A 12702-nucleotide genomic window follows, 5' to 3' on the forward strand; every position below is an offset into this window, starting at 1 on the left:
ATCCTTGGAGGGTTTTAAGACCCAGGCAGACGAAACCTTGGCTGGGATGATGCAGTTGCAGCTGGTTTTGCTTTGATCAGGGGGTTGGACTAGATGTGACCTCCTGAGGTCCCTTCCAACCCCCATGCTCTATGATTGTAACCCAAGTGCTGAAAAATCCTTTCAAGGTTGTCCTCGAGGGTCTGTGCAATAGTGGCACTGCAAGGTGTGCAAACAGCTACATACAATTCAGGAGAGAAACCCAGAGACTTCCAGTAGGAATCCAGCAAGTCACATGCACCCTGCCCTCCTGTGAGATTTGCAATACAAGAACTGCTCTAGTATTATTTTTTTTCCATAGTCAAAAAAATAACAAAGTGGAAACAAAGAGCTGTTATTTTCAGAGGGACTTTGGGTCTAGTGAGAAGCACTGCTCTAAACAGCATCTTCCTTCCCGTCTCACCTGCGCTGGAGGGGGAGCAGCGGGGGTTACCACCCACTTTGCATCATTAAGATAAGTACAGTTTAATTCCCAGGTGCACAGCTTGGTCCCTGCCTGCCCCTTATCCCTTCGTTCCCAGCACCCTGTAATTTGGAGGTGTGTGGGTGTGAGGGAGGCCTGGGCCGGGCTGCTTGCTCCAGCATGGGGCTGGGCTCCCTGCCTTGTTTACCTGACTCCTTTGGGAGCCTTTGGTGGTTGCTAGCTGAGACTGCTCCCCTGCTCCGGGTAGCTGTGCTAAGCTCTGCCTGGCTTTGTCCAGCATCTCCAGTCAGGTCTCGGGGCCATGATGCATGCTGGAACGGGGGAAGAATCCGGCAGAGCTGATGGCTTGCCTTTTGCCGATGCACGCCTTTCCTGCTGTCCCCCAACCCATCGCTGTGGCTGAGCCCCGGCTTAGGAGCTCTCCATGCTCAGATGCCCGCACATCCCTTGCTCCAAGCAGAGGATTCTTCACCACAGGCTGCCTTCCCCTGAGCCATGGAGTCGGTAGGGGGCTAAGGGCACTTGGAAAGGAACCTGAAATTGTGAGATGCTCTTAGCGCATGACTGTCCTGAGGGGGCTCTTGGCAGAGGAGGACCCCTGCTCGGTCTAGACCAGAGGCTCTCAGTCTTCTTGGACTCCAGGCAGCCCTCCACAGCTCTTGTGAGTTGAGGGGCACTCCATTTCAAGAACTGACATCTGTTCTGGGGCTGGGCAGTGGGAATGAGGGATCTGCTGGGCATGGACAAAGCCCGAGCTTGTGATTATCTGCTTATCTCCTCACATCTCTTGTGGCACCCTACAGAGGATCCTGCAGGATCCCAGGGTACTATAGCACCCTGGTTGAGAAGCACTGGGTGAGACGGACATGGGGTACCTTACGTGTGAAACTCATGGTTGGTGCGAGCCCTCGGAGATGGGGCAGAGCTGCCCTTGATGGCCGCTGTGCTCTGTGCTGGCACTTGGGGAAGTGTGGAGGGTTTCTGGGCTGGGTGTGGAAGGAGGACGGGAGGAACTGCATTGCCCCTCTGCTGCAGTAATGAAGGTGATCTATGGCAGCCTCTGTCTGTGAATCAGGAAGGCAGCACAAGCCAAGGACCCCAGGTAGAGTTTGCTTTCTACCTAGGGCTAGAGATACTGTCAGTGGGCAGTGCCCCGGCAGAAGGGGAAGCCTTCTCAGTCATCAGAGACACGCAGGCCTGGCCACGTGTGCTTGCCCTAGGCCATGTCTCCACTTTGGACTAATGATGTTGCCCCAGCAAAAGTCTCCTGGCCTGGCTGGGGGTTTAGGAGCATGTGAAGTCCTTGGTGGTTCAGCACGGCTCTGCATGTCCCAGCACTTGGTAAGAGCAGACCAAGAGGCTGTGTCACCTGCTTTGTTTGCATGTTATTTTGCATGAGCCTCAGAGCCCTGCCTGCCTCCAGGCTGTCATGCGCTGCAGGCTGCTCAGCAGGCCAGGTTTTCAAGAGCTGGAGGGTGTGCCCCCCCCCAACCTCCCCCCAGCCCAGCCGGTATCTGTTGGTGAGGTCATTTCTGGGAAGTGGGGGATGTGGCTGAGTCAGGACCAGAGCCCAATTCTCCCTAACCATTAGGTTGTTGAGCAATATGTGGGTGGGCCCTTGCCTCCCAAGTGCAGTGCAGCCCGCCTGGCTCTAGCAGTGGAGCCTATGTGGGGTTTGGGTTGTGAATTGTGGGCACCCATTTCAGGCTGCAGAGAATAGCAGAAAGCCCCTACCTCCAGAAGAGGACTGGGGTCCAGATACCTCTGCATCTGGGGTCCAGTTGCAGCAGTCCAGATGGAGCCTGTAAGGGGTTCAGATGCAGATACCTAGGCATCTCTGGGCATCCTGTGAGACCCTGCGGAGCAGGTGGCTACTGTGAACCCTGGGCCACAGTCCTGTGTGAATGGATGCTTAATTCCCCTTATGGGTGCATGGGCCTACATTTTGGGCAGGACAGCGTGCAGTCCCTTGGCAGCTGGGTACCCTCGATCTTGGCCCTTGTGTTCACTCAGCTTATACCAAATTCCCCCCATAAAATAAGTTTTACCCATAAAAACACGGCTTTGCTGGAATGACCATTTATCCAGCAAGCTGTTGCCTGGTCTCATACCCTTTGCCTCCTGACTGATGCCGCAATGCTGATGGATTTGCAGCTTAGGCCTGGCCCAAGGTAGGCATCTGGCTTCAAGGAATAGCCAGCATTTGGTGCTTCCATGAAACCAGAATCTCTGAATGCCTCTTGCAAGGCCATGCAGTGCTGTGGACGGGGGTGGGTGAAAAGAGCAACATCCTTCAGCTTTAGGGAAACAACCTGAGGATGCTCGACCTTTGGTGAGTTGCCCGAGGTGCCCAGGGTTTGAATGGGTGGATGTCAGCTCCTTCCATTTTCTTCTTGCGTGATACATCTGTGGCAGGGGTGGCTTGTGCTAGTCCTGCTAGACTTAGCAAGTTGCTTATCCCAGCCTCTCGAGTTAATGTGTAGCTACTCCTTGCCTGGAGTTAGAGAGCCAAAGTTAAATAGTTACCCAGATGCTGCAAGTCTCTGCTTCATCATCAGGCTGCGGGTACTGATGTGGAGCAAAGGATGGCAAGGCTCTGTCCATGCCCTTCAGAAATGCCCCAGGGTAGGTGCTGCTGATGTTTTTTCGCATTGGGTTGGGGCAGTCTGCTCTGAGTAGATTTACCAACCCTGGTGTGGAGCAGAGTCTGTGCGACCATGAGCAGCCCTAGGAAATGCCCCTAGTGTAGGCAGGGCAGCGAGAAGCCGTGTCATGGGCTCTCCTAGATGTGGAAGGGAGCTTACAAGTGAGCTCAGGTCATGTGTGCATCTGGGATGTGGCCCTGCGTGAGAGCTGGGAGGAGTGGGGAAGCTGAAGGGTTTCGGGAAAGGAAGGGAATGTGGGAGACCAGCAGGAAAGGGACTGGCAGAATTTGGGAGGGTGAAAGTGGGCCCAAGAAGAGACCAGGGTTTGGCTGGAGTCTGAGTGGAGAGAGAGGTTGTGGGTTTGAAGTCATCTGAAGGCAGGGCAGGACCTTGGAGGCCTGCTGTGTCAGAGCATCTGATGAAGCAAGCTGTCGCCCGTGAAAGCTCCTGGCTCTCTGAGCCAGTCGGTCTCTAAGGTGCCACCCTGCCCTGCCTTCTGCCTGAGGCTGAAGGAGAGGAAAAGGGTGCAGGAATTGGATCTTAGTGGCGGTTCTTCACCCCCCGCCCTAAGTGTTTGGTGAGCGGAGAGCGCAGACCTCCTCTCTGCGTACAGGCTGCCTCCGGGACGTTGCTCTTGGGTCTGGCTTCTCCCCCTGCTTGAGGTCTTCTCTAGTGATCCTTGCTGCAGCCCTCAGACAGCCTGGGCGGGCGAGGGAGGACAAGTGCCTTTAGTTGCCCTGCTGTGTGGCCTCTCGGAAAGGTCCCTCGCATACTCCGTTTTCTTTACTTTGGAAATGCAGCCAGCTGGGCATGGACTTCTACAGCAGCTGTATGGCTGGGTTTTCGGCTAGCCGCAGGAAGCTGCAGCTTCCGGGGTTTGCATCTATTGAAAACAGTTGGGTTAGAAATTGTTCCATCTCACGTTAAACCTTGGAGCAGGCTCAAAAACCGAATGGTGTTGAGACAAGACTGGAGGGTCTGGGCATTGCAAGGGGATCAGCTGGAAGGTGCAGTTTGCAGGGGTCAAAGAACAGTCCTGGCGACCTTGGGAAACTGAAACAACTTGGTATGGCAGGTATGAGTTAGGAACTGCACCGAGAGCCATTGCTGCCTTCCAGGACCGAGGGGCAGCACACAAACCTGCCGCTCCTTCCAAAGAGGAGATGTGCAACCCTCATATACAATGTGGTCTCGCTACAAAATATTTACCGAAGCTGTTTGGGCTCAGAAGCAAACCAAGGAGGAGCAGAACTGCTGATCCAGGCAGTGTGACAGGCACCAGCTCTTGGGGCTTGGACCTTGGATTGAGTTGGAGAGCGGGATGTCACTAGTTACAGAAGTGATGGGGGTCACTCTGTGGTGACCGAAGGCATCCGTCTGGTGTGACGAGGCCTGGTTGTTGCCTCTCTTGCTTCTCAGTAGCTGGACCTTCTGGGCACTTGGTTGGGAGGAGGTGGTAGTTTGGCACTTGGCTGCTGTCTGGCTCTCACCCCATGCCTGCCCCCAGCCACGCTTTCCTGGTAGAGCTGCTCTTTCCCAAACCTGATTCTCCTGTGCATGGTTTTTAAGCTTGGGTTTTGAGCTTTCTCAACAGTTGTGGTTTGGTGATGAGCTCGGTTTGACCAAAGCAGGGTGCTTGCTGCATCCTTCTGACTGCATTGCATGCAGAATATCGGGGAAACTCCAGCGGAGTTACAGGAAGCAGAGGAGGGGGGAGCATGATTGCTTCACAACGTCCTGGGTAACCCAGCTAAGTTGCTAGCCCTTGGAAGGTTGTCCTGGGCACTGCTTCTTGCCATAGTCTCCGGACGTTGACTGCTCAAAAGGAGATCCTAGAAACAGGCTGGTCTCTTGTCCCATCCAGCGCAGCCCCGGAGGCAGCATGTCCTCCTCTGCTTTGTTCCCTGGAAGTGTGTGCTGCAGCCAGGCATGAAGCTCAGGAAAGAGGCTTGCTGCCCGTGATCCAGCAGAGACCGTATCTTCTGGGGTTTGCCTCCCCATTGCCATGGCTTGACTGAGGCAGACAGTCTCTTGTCTACTGCTGGCTCCACCTCTTCTAGTGATGGGTTGGCAGCCAGTTGCATCCTTGGCACCCCGCACCCATGGGAGTGGAGGCTGCACAAAGCGTGTTGGGGCACGAACGGTGTTTACCAGCAGAAATAACAGGTAGCAAGCAAGGCAGTTTTGCTGGCGCCTGGTGAGACAGAATTGCTCCAGTATTTGGATCAGCTAGAAGCTAACTTCCATGGATCCTCACTGTGGCTGTAGGCAACAGGAGGGTTTGCACCTATGCAGAGGCTACAAAGGGATCTACGTAGCTTTGTCCCATGTCCTGCCTGGCAGCCAGGACTCCTGGGTTCTCCTCCTGGCTCTGCCACTTCATAGCCTTGATCAAGGCACATCTGTTGCCTGTGTTGGGGGCCACCGACCCACCTCTTCTAAAGCACGGAGTCAAATGCTTGTTATTGGTGGGCACAGAAGGTGGGAGAAAGGTGAGAAGGCTGTGGGGTTGCTTCTGAAATCTCTCATTCCCCCTCGTCCCACCTCCCAAGGACAAGTTTTCAGGTTCTCATGGACAGCGTTACGAATAGGGGACAGCTAAACACCCTGTGATGCCAAGCCTGGGAACACGCAGGCAGGAAGCTTCAGTGCGAGAGCCAAGTTCCAGGCAAAATGCAGTCACGAGGGTATAATTAAACCCCAACATGAATGGCGAGTTCCTCACCCAGGGGCCAGGCCCGAGTCTGCTCCATTTGGCTGCAGAAAGGCCTGATGTCACGTGGGCGAGTCTCTGGCCACAAAGACCTGTTGCATTGTTTGCTATTGGCTGCCACTGCCTCAGCTCTGGCTAACTTGTGCAGTCTGCCACCGTCCAGTCTCCGTGACATGAGCTCTGAATGAGGAACCGGGGGACCCAGATGCTTCATATAGCCTGGAGTAATACTGCACCCACCTAGAGGCTTAATGTTCCTTGGTTGAGTTGCTGTCAGGTGGATGGAGGCTAACTGCCCTGGCAGCAGCATCTGAGAAATCAGAACAGTTTGTGTGGAGTCCAGCACCTGTGCATCTTGCTCCATATCTTGTGTCAATGGACAGGCTGGAGCAGGGCAGGAAGGAGGTTGGGCATGCCCCTAATCCTCACACCTCAACTGCCCATGCCAGCCTCGGAGGAGGGCGTGAGCACAGAACGGTGGGACTCTTGCATGGAAACTCTCGTGTGCTGAGCGCTGTCGTACCCATGCAGCCCTCCAAAGGGGGTTTTGCCTGGGATTCTCTTGTGGCCTGGAGTCCTTTCCCATCTTTTCTCCCCAGCACGGCATAAAGCAGAGCCGCAGTTGTGGTGGCCCAGGCACCCAGCCCTGCCTGCCGAGTGATTAGATGTGGCTGGGAAGAGTCACAGGTGCATCACTTCTGCATCCTGGGTGGGGAAACAGAGCCATATCAATCCGGTCTATGCACTTGGCAGCAGTGTGGGATGAAAGGTCAAATTCCTTTTGCATGATGCTAAGCTTGAATTGCAGCAAGTGCTGTGGGACGGTCAGGCTGGCTCTTCTGACCCTGCTGTGTACCAGTGTGGCTCTGGATTTAATGCTTTCCCAGACTGCTCCACCCTAGCCACATGGATCTTGATTGCAGGCTTTCTGGGGCACAGCTGTGTGTGTGCGTGCATGCATGTGCGCATGTGTACATAGTCAGATCTCAGATTTTGAAAAGGGAGTTCAGATGGGGTGTCGCATCATCACATGTACCAACCCATATTTTACTCCAGTTAAAGAGAAGTTAGAAGCTAACCAATATGCTGGGAGTCTAGCGCTGTATTATTCAGTTTAAGATCAAAGCAAAAACAAATCTAAATGTATTGATGTGTACTAATTTGCTACATTAGATATAATTAATTTTTAAAAACACAAGAAACTGGGGGAAAAATTGTGAAAACATATTGTTTCATTAGTAATGTCATTATAGTTGAATGTACATCTGTTGTTCAGATTTGTAAAACAAAGTCTGGCCTTCTTGAGTGTCTTTACAGTGCCTCCAATGCTTTGCCTTCAGTCATTTCTACACCAGAGTTGATTTGACCACACCCGAGTTAAGGTTTTTAGCTCAATCTAAAAACAATCTGCAGGGCTGTGAAATGGAAGAGAAACACTACCAGGAAAGGCTGACAAACAGCTTGCAGAATTGCACAAGAAAGGATAGATGGAATAGCGGAAGACGAAGACCATGAAAAAGCAGAGATGCTCGTTAACACGAACGGAGTGGAGAGTTTAGCAGGAATCAGGGAAATGTCAATGAGCCATGAACTCATGTGACTGCCTCAGTGCTGCCTGAATAGAAATGCTGCTGCCAAGCAGTTGATTTTTAATATCTGAATCATAAAAAAGAGGGTTGGAAGGTACCGCAGGACGTCACATGTAGTCCAACCCCCTCCTCAAAGCAGGACCAGCCCCAACTGCATCATCCCAGCCAAGGCTTTGTCTAGCCAGGACTTAAACCTCCAAGGATGGAGACTCCACCACCTCTCTGGGTAACCCGTTCCAGTGTTTCGCCACCCTCCTAGTGCGAGTTTTTCATAATATCCAACTCCCTTGCTTTGGATGAAAGCAGCCTCCTTTGTTCAGCTAAAGCAAGAATCAAAGTGTGTGTGTGCCTGCCTGCTGGTGGTGACAGACATGCAATGGCTGGGAGAGGAGGGTTGCTCAGTCTCTTTTAATGGCACTGTAGCAGCACCCACAGCTCCAGGCTGGATTAGAGCTGGGGTGTGCTGGGAGCGGCACGTGCCACCTGCTCCCTGCCCCACGAGCTGGGCCACAGCCCTGGTTAGACTGACTTCACAGCAGCTGTCATTACTGCTGCCTTGCAGACTCTCCCCTCTCCTTCTTACCTTGGTAAACAGCCTGTGTACAGTGGACAGGCTCAGCTAATGTGGGCAGCTCATTGCTGCGTGCTGTGACACTGGTACGAGCACTTGTGAATTTGCAGAGGTGTGTCATTTTGGTGGGGGAAGGGATGGAGGGGGAGCTGGGATACCTTCTTGGGCCCAGGACACATCCAGCTGGGTCACAGACCCTCTGTCCCCCATTAGTCACTTGGCAAACCTAACTGGGACTTTTGTTCCTGATCCCAGCTTGTGAGGTTCATCCTGGAGCTCCAGTCCCAAGGCTGGCTCTCTTGCCTGCCAGGCTGCTCCAGAGGAGAGGCTGGTGCTGCCTCTTGGTAGAAGAGAGGAAGACAAATCGCTCACAGCAGCAGGAAGGTGAAGCAGTGGGGCTGGGAAGGAAGATGACTCAAGCTACAAACTTGCCTGATGGATGTTGCTGGCTTCTGGGTGATGCATGGAGATTGCCACAGGCCGGGGGGAGGGCCCGGAGGGTTACTGCAGACATAAGAGCTGTGTCTGAACTGGTTGCTGGCCAGCAGCTGGCCCAACTGAGACCCCAGAAGAGTTTGCAGTCCAGCTCTGGGCTGGTGCTGATGCATTATCTTCATTCCCCTGTGCGCCCCTGCTTTGTTGTTCCCAAGGCATATCAATAGTCTCATAGAGAAGGCCTGGAAGGGACCTCCACAGCTCATCTAGCCTAACCCCCTGCCTGAAGCAAGATCAGCTGTATGCAAACCACCCCAGACAAATCCATTGTCCAACCTTGTAGAAAAACGAGTCAACCCTGGTGTAACACAAGACCTTGCACCTGAACCTGCTAAGGTGAAGCGGGGACCTCTGCAGGGGGACCTTCGCAGCCGACATCCTGCTGCTGCAAAGGCTGCCCGTGCGCTCCAGGCTTTGTGAAGGTTTGGTCCTCTGTCTCCTTGCGCATCCTGGGTGCTTGAGAGGGGTTAAACCTTTCCCTCGACTCGCTCCGGTCCAGTGGAAGTGAGTTGCTGCTGCCTTAACCACCCTTGTGTCGGCTCCTGTGTGAACTGCTCCACAGCTGTCCGTTGAGAGCAGGTTCAGAGACTTATTTGCTCTTCAAAAGCGATTGGATTGTGCCCGTTGAAATAAGAGCTTCTGCCTTCACTTGCAGAGTTGGCCGGAAGTAAAACTCTCTCGGGCCACGAGGGATGCAGTAGGTGAGATGGCAGGTCCTAGGCACTGCTGCTGTTCAAGAGTAGCTGTCGCTAGACTTGGAGCTGGGGCAGTGGCTTGTGTTGCTGGGCAGAGCCTGTGCTGCCTTTCAAGCTCAGTTCTGCTCTGTGCTTCGGTGCTAGAATCGGACATGATCAGGAAATATTGGGCCTGACGCTGTGGGGAAGGTGAAACATGGTCTTAGCTTCTATCTACTGTAATGCCTGAGCATGTAAGGACCCCAGTAAGGAGCAAACCTTCATTACCCTTGGCACCGTGCGTGTGTGTGAGCCCCCGAGTCCATACCTCTGAGGCTGGGTCTTATCCTGGAATAGCATCATAGGAAAGTCTGGCTGGAAGCAACCTCACAAGGTCATCAAGTCTCGCCCCCTGCTCAAGGCAGGGTCATCCCTGACTAATCCATCCCAGTCAGGCGTCTGTCCAACCTGCTCTTGAAAATGTTCTGGGTTGGAGATTGCAGAATTTCTCTAGGCTGCCTGTTCCAGTGCTTGACCACCCCCATAGTTAGAAAGATCCTCCTAATTTCCACCCTCAGTTGCCTCTGCTGCAGTTTGAGGCCATTGTTCCTAGTCCTGTCCTCTGTGGCCACAGAAAAGCCCATCTCCATCCTGTCTGTAATCACCCATCAGGTATTTAAAGACTGTGATCGTATCCCCTGCTGTCTTCTCTTCCACAGACTATATAACCCTAGTTCTTTCAGCCTTTCCTCCTAAATCTTGCTTTCCAGGCCCCTGATATTTTTTGCTCAACACTAGGCTCTTTCCAATCAGGTCCCATCCATCTTGAAGTTTGGGGCCCAGAACTGGGTGCAGTGCTCACCAGTGCTGAATAAAGCGTTAGAAACATTTCTTTTGCTTTTGTGAGTGATGCTCCTATTAGTACAACACAGGATGCTGTTGGCTTTTCTTTTTGCAACAGGAGCACATTGGCTCATACTCAGTGTGGCCTGCTGCAGGGTGCTGGGGTATGCTGGAGTGCCTTGAGATTTTTCTGTAGACAAAAAAAAAAGAGTGAAAACAGCTGGCATTTCCCAAGGGGTCCCTTGAGTCTGAAAAGGTTGAGAACCACTGATTTACTGTAACCCCCCAGGTCCTTCACTGCAATACTGCAGCCTAGCCAGGCATTTTCCATTCTGTATTTATGTATGCAATTATTGCACCCCAAGTGCAGGACTTTGCACTTGTCCTGGCTGAATCTTATCTGATTGATCATGGACCATTTTTTTTTCTGGTCTGTCATGGTCATTATGGAGCCTAGTCCTGCTCTCCTGAGGATCTGCAGCTCCACCCAACTTCGGGTCATCTGCAAATTTGCTAATTGTGCACTCATTCCCATTAGCCAGATCATTAATGAAGATGCTAAACAATAGCAGATCCAGGACACATCCCTGGGAAACCCCACTTGATACCTCCTCCTGATGACTGACTGCTTCTTGAGCACAGCGATCCAACCAGCTGTGTATCCATGTTACTGTCCTTTTCTCTAGTCCAGTGGTTTACAACCTTTTTTCATGTGCAGACCCCTTTGGAAACGTTGAATGCAGGTGTGGACGCCTTTGAATTGTAAGAGTGGGTATTCACATACTCTTGATTGATCACAGCCATCTTTTGCAGACCCCTCGGACTAGTTTACGGACCCCCAGGGGTCTGCGGACCACAGGTTGAAAACCACTGGTCTAGTCTGTATTTCCTTAGCTTGCTAATGACAATGTCAAGGGAGACCAGTGTCAAAAGCCTTGCTAACATCAAGGTATATCAGATCCACAGCTCTTCCCCCATCCACGGAGCCTGTCACCTTATAGAAGTGAATCGGGGCATGGGAAGTGCCGTGGTTCCTGTTTGACTTAGCCCAGCTGGAGACTTGCTTTTTAACTTCCACAGGAAAGTTGACTAACCGGCTCCCAACGAGAGAGGGAGGGGATCTGGGCAGAGGCAAGGAGGTGGGCTTGGCCTGCAGCACAGAACAGGTCAGCAGCAGCAGAGCCCCTCGGCATCATCTCCAGGGCCTCAATACCGCAGATGCATTGTGGAGCTGAAAGCAATCAGCTGGCTTTGGAGGGAGCGGTCAGGAGCTGGCCTGTAACCTGGGCCTGGTCAGTGTGGGGTTAACCTGGTGCTTCCTGTCTCCGCAAGGCTTTGTTTTTCAGAAGAACTCCGCCTCTGGCCTGCCACCTCTGCAGGGTGCCTTCCTTCGCTCTCAGCCCAGGCCCTCTTGCATTGTCCTTCTCTGGGGGGGCTCCCAGCAGAAACCCCTTGATGGCTGAGGGTCATTAGTGCCTTGTATGACCTGGATCTTGCTGGGGAATTGCTTTGCTCTCCACCTTCCTGTCAAGAGGGGCTTGTGGCGACTCAAATCTCATCCCTTGCTGCCACCTACTTTTGCCTTGGGATCCTACCAACGTCTGAGCTCTTTGTTACTGGCCTCTTTCGCTCCAGAAGCAATATCGGGCACAGCCATGAGGCACCGAAACGTTTCTGCCTGAATTTTGAAATTGAAGGTCGGGACCCCTGTCCAAAGCTTGCCATTGGATCTGCATTTGTCAGAGTGCAGGGTCTCGAGTGAGGCTTTTAAATGCAGGAAGCAATTCTTGTGGGGGGGTTGGAAGGCTGATATCTTTTATTGAACCAGCTGCATGGTTGGAAAAAAATGAGGCAAGCTTTATTCACCAAGTGTGATGAAGACCTGATGAAGAATGCCGTGCATTCAGCGCTTATCTAACTATTCCAGCCCTACAGTTAGTCCAATAAAAGATATCACCCCCCCACCCCCGATCCTTGTTTCTCATCATTCCTGGACCATCAGGGCTGTAACATCCCTCTAACACTGCTCTTCAAGTCTCTTTGTTCCCTTGCTGAGGGTGTTGGCTCAGAGCATCAGGTCTTGGGGCTGAATTCCTGCTTCGTGCAACTCACTGCTCACGCCCTGGGGGATCGTGGTGGCCCAGTCTTCAGGGGTCTGTTTGGATCTGGTGTTCCTTCCTCTCGCTGGCGGAGGAGCAGGTGTAGCCAGACTGCTGTCAAGTCGGCCATCACTGCTCCAATCTTGCCGAGCCCTGCAGCAAATCAAGGGAGCAGGGAGCAGAGACCTCTGATATTTCGAACGCAGAAGAAATCCAAGCAGGGCTGTCCTGAAAAGCGGAGTGTGTTCGTACATTGGGATGGGTGAAGGGCAGAAGCAAATGTCTTGTTTTATAGTTCAGCTGGACCGGAGATGAGCAAAAGATTCCCGGAGGCCGTAGGTCAGCGGTGGAAGAAACATTTTCATGGTGTCCTACCACCCCAGGAAACGGCATTGTTCCAGGTGGGTTTTTTTTGAGCCTTCATGCTGTGGTCTTGGACACGTCCTGAGTGAACGCTGCCTCCTGGGCAGCCACCGTTGAGCTACCGTGACTTCTAGACCTCTAGGGACTTGTGGTTCTGCACTAGGCTGTAGATGGCACCTACCAGATAGATGGAGAAGATGGGACTGTCTGTGCCTGGATCTGGCACCGGAGGGCCCTTCAGTTCAGC

The 12702-nt window shown here is 52.8% G+C and overlaps 1 protein-coding gene across 1 annotated transcript in view; it reads left to right on the forward strand.

The window, feature by feature from the left end:
• The first annotated feature begins 3063 nt into the window (after positions 1–3063).
• LOC102383731 (junctional adhesion molecule A-like) overlaps positions 3064–12702 on the forward strand; it is a 30062-nt gene continuing 20423 nt past the window's right edge. Inside the window, exon 1 of the mRNA XM_025214482.1 lies at positions 3064–3088. Within this exon, the coding sequence (XP_025070267.1) occupies positions 3079–3088 (10 nt within the window). The 5' untranslated portion in view covers positions 3064–3078. The remainder of the gene's footprint in view (positions 3089–12702) is intronic.

Source organism: Alligator sinensis, unplaced genomic scaffold, assembly GCF_000455745.1.
Source record: "Alligator sinensis unplaced genomic scaffold, ASM45574v1 scaffold463_1, whole genome shotgun sequence".
Lineage (NCBI taxonomy): Eukaryota > Metazoa > Chordata > Crocodylia > Alligatoridae > Alligator > Alligator sinensis.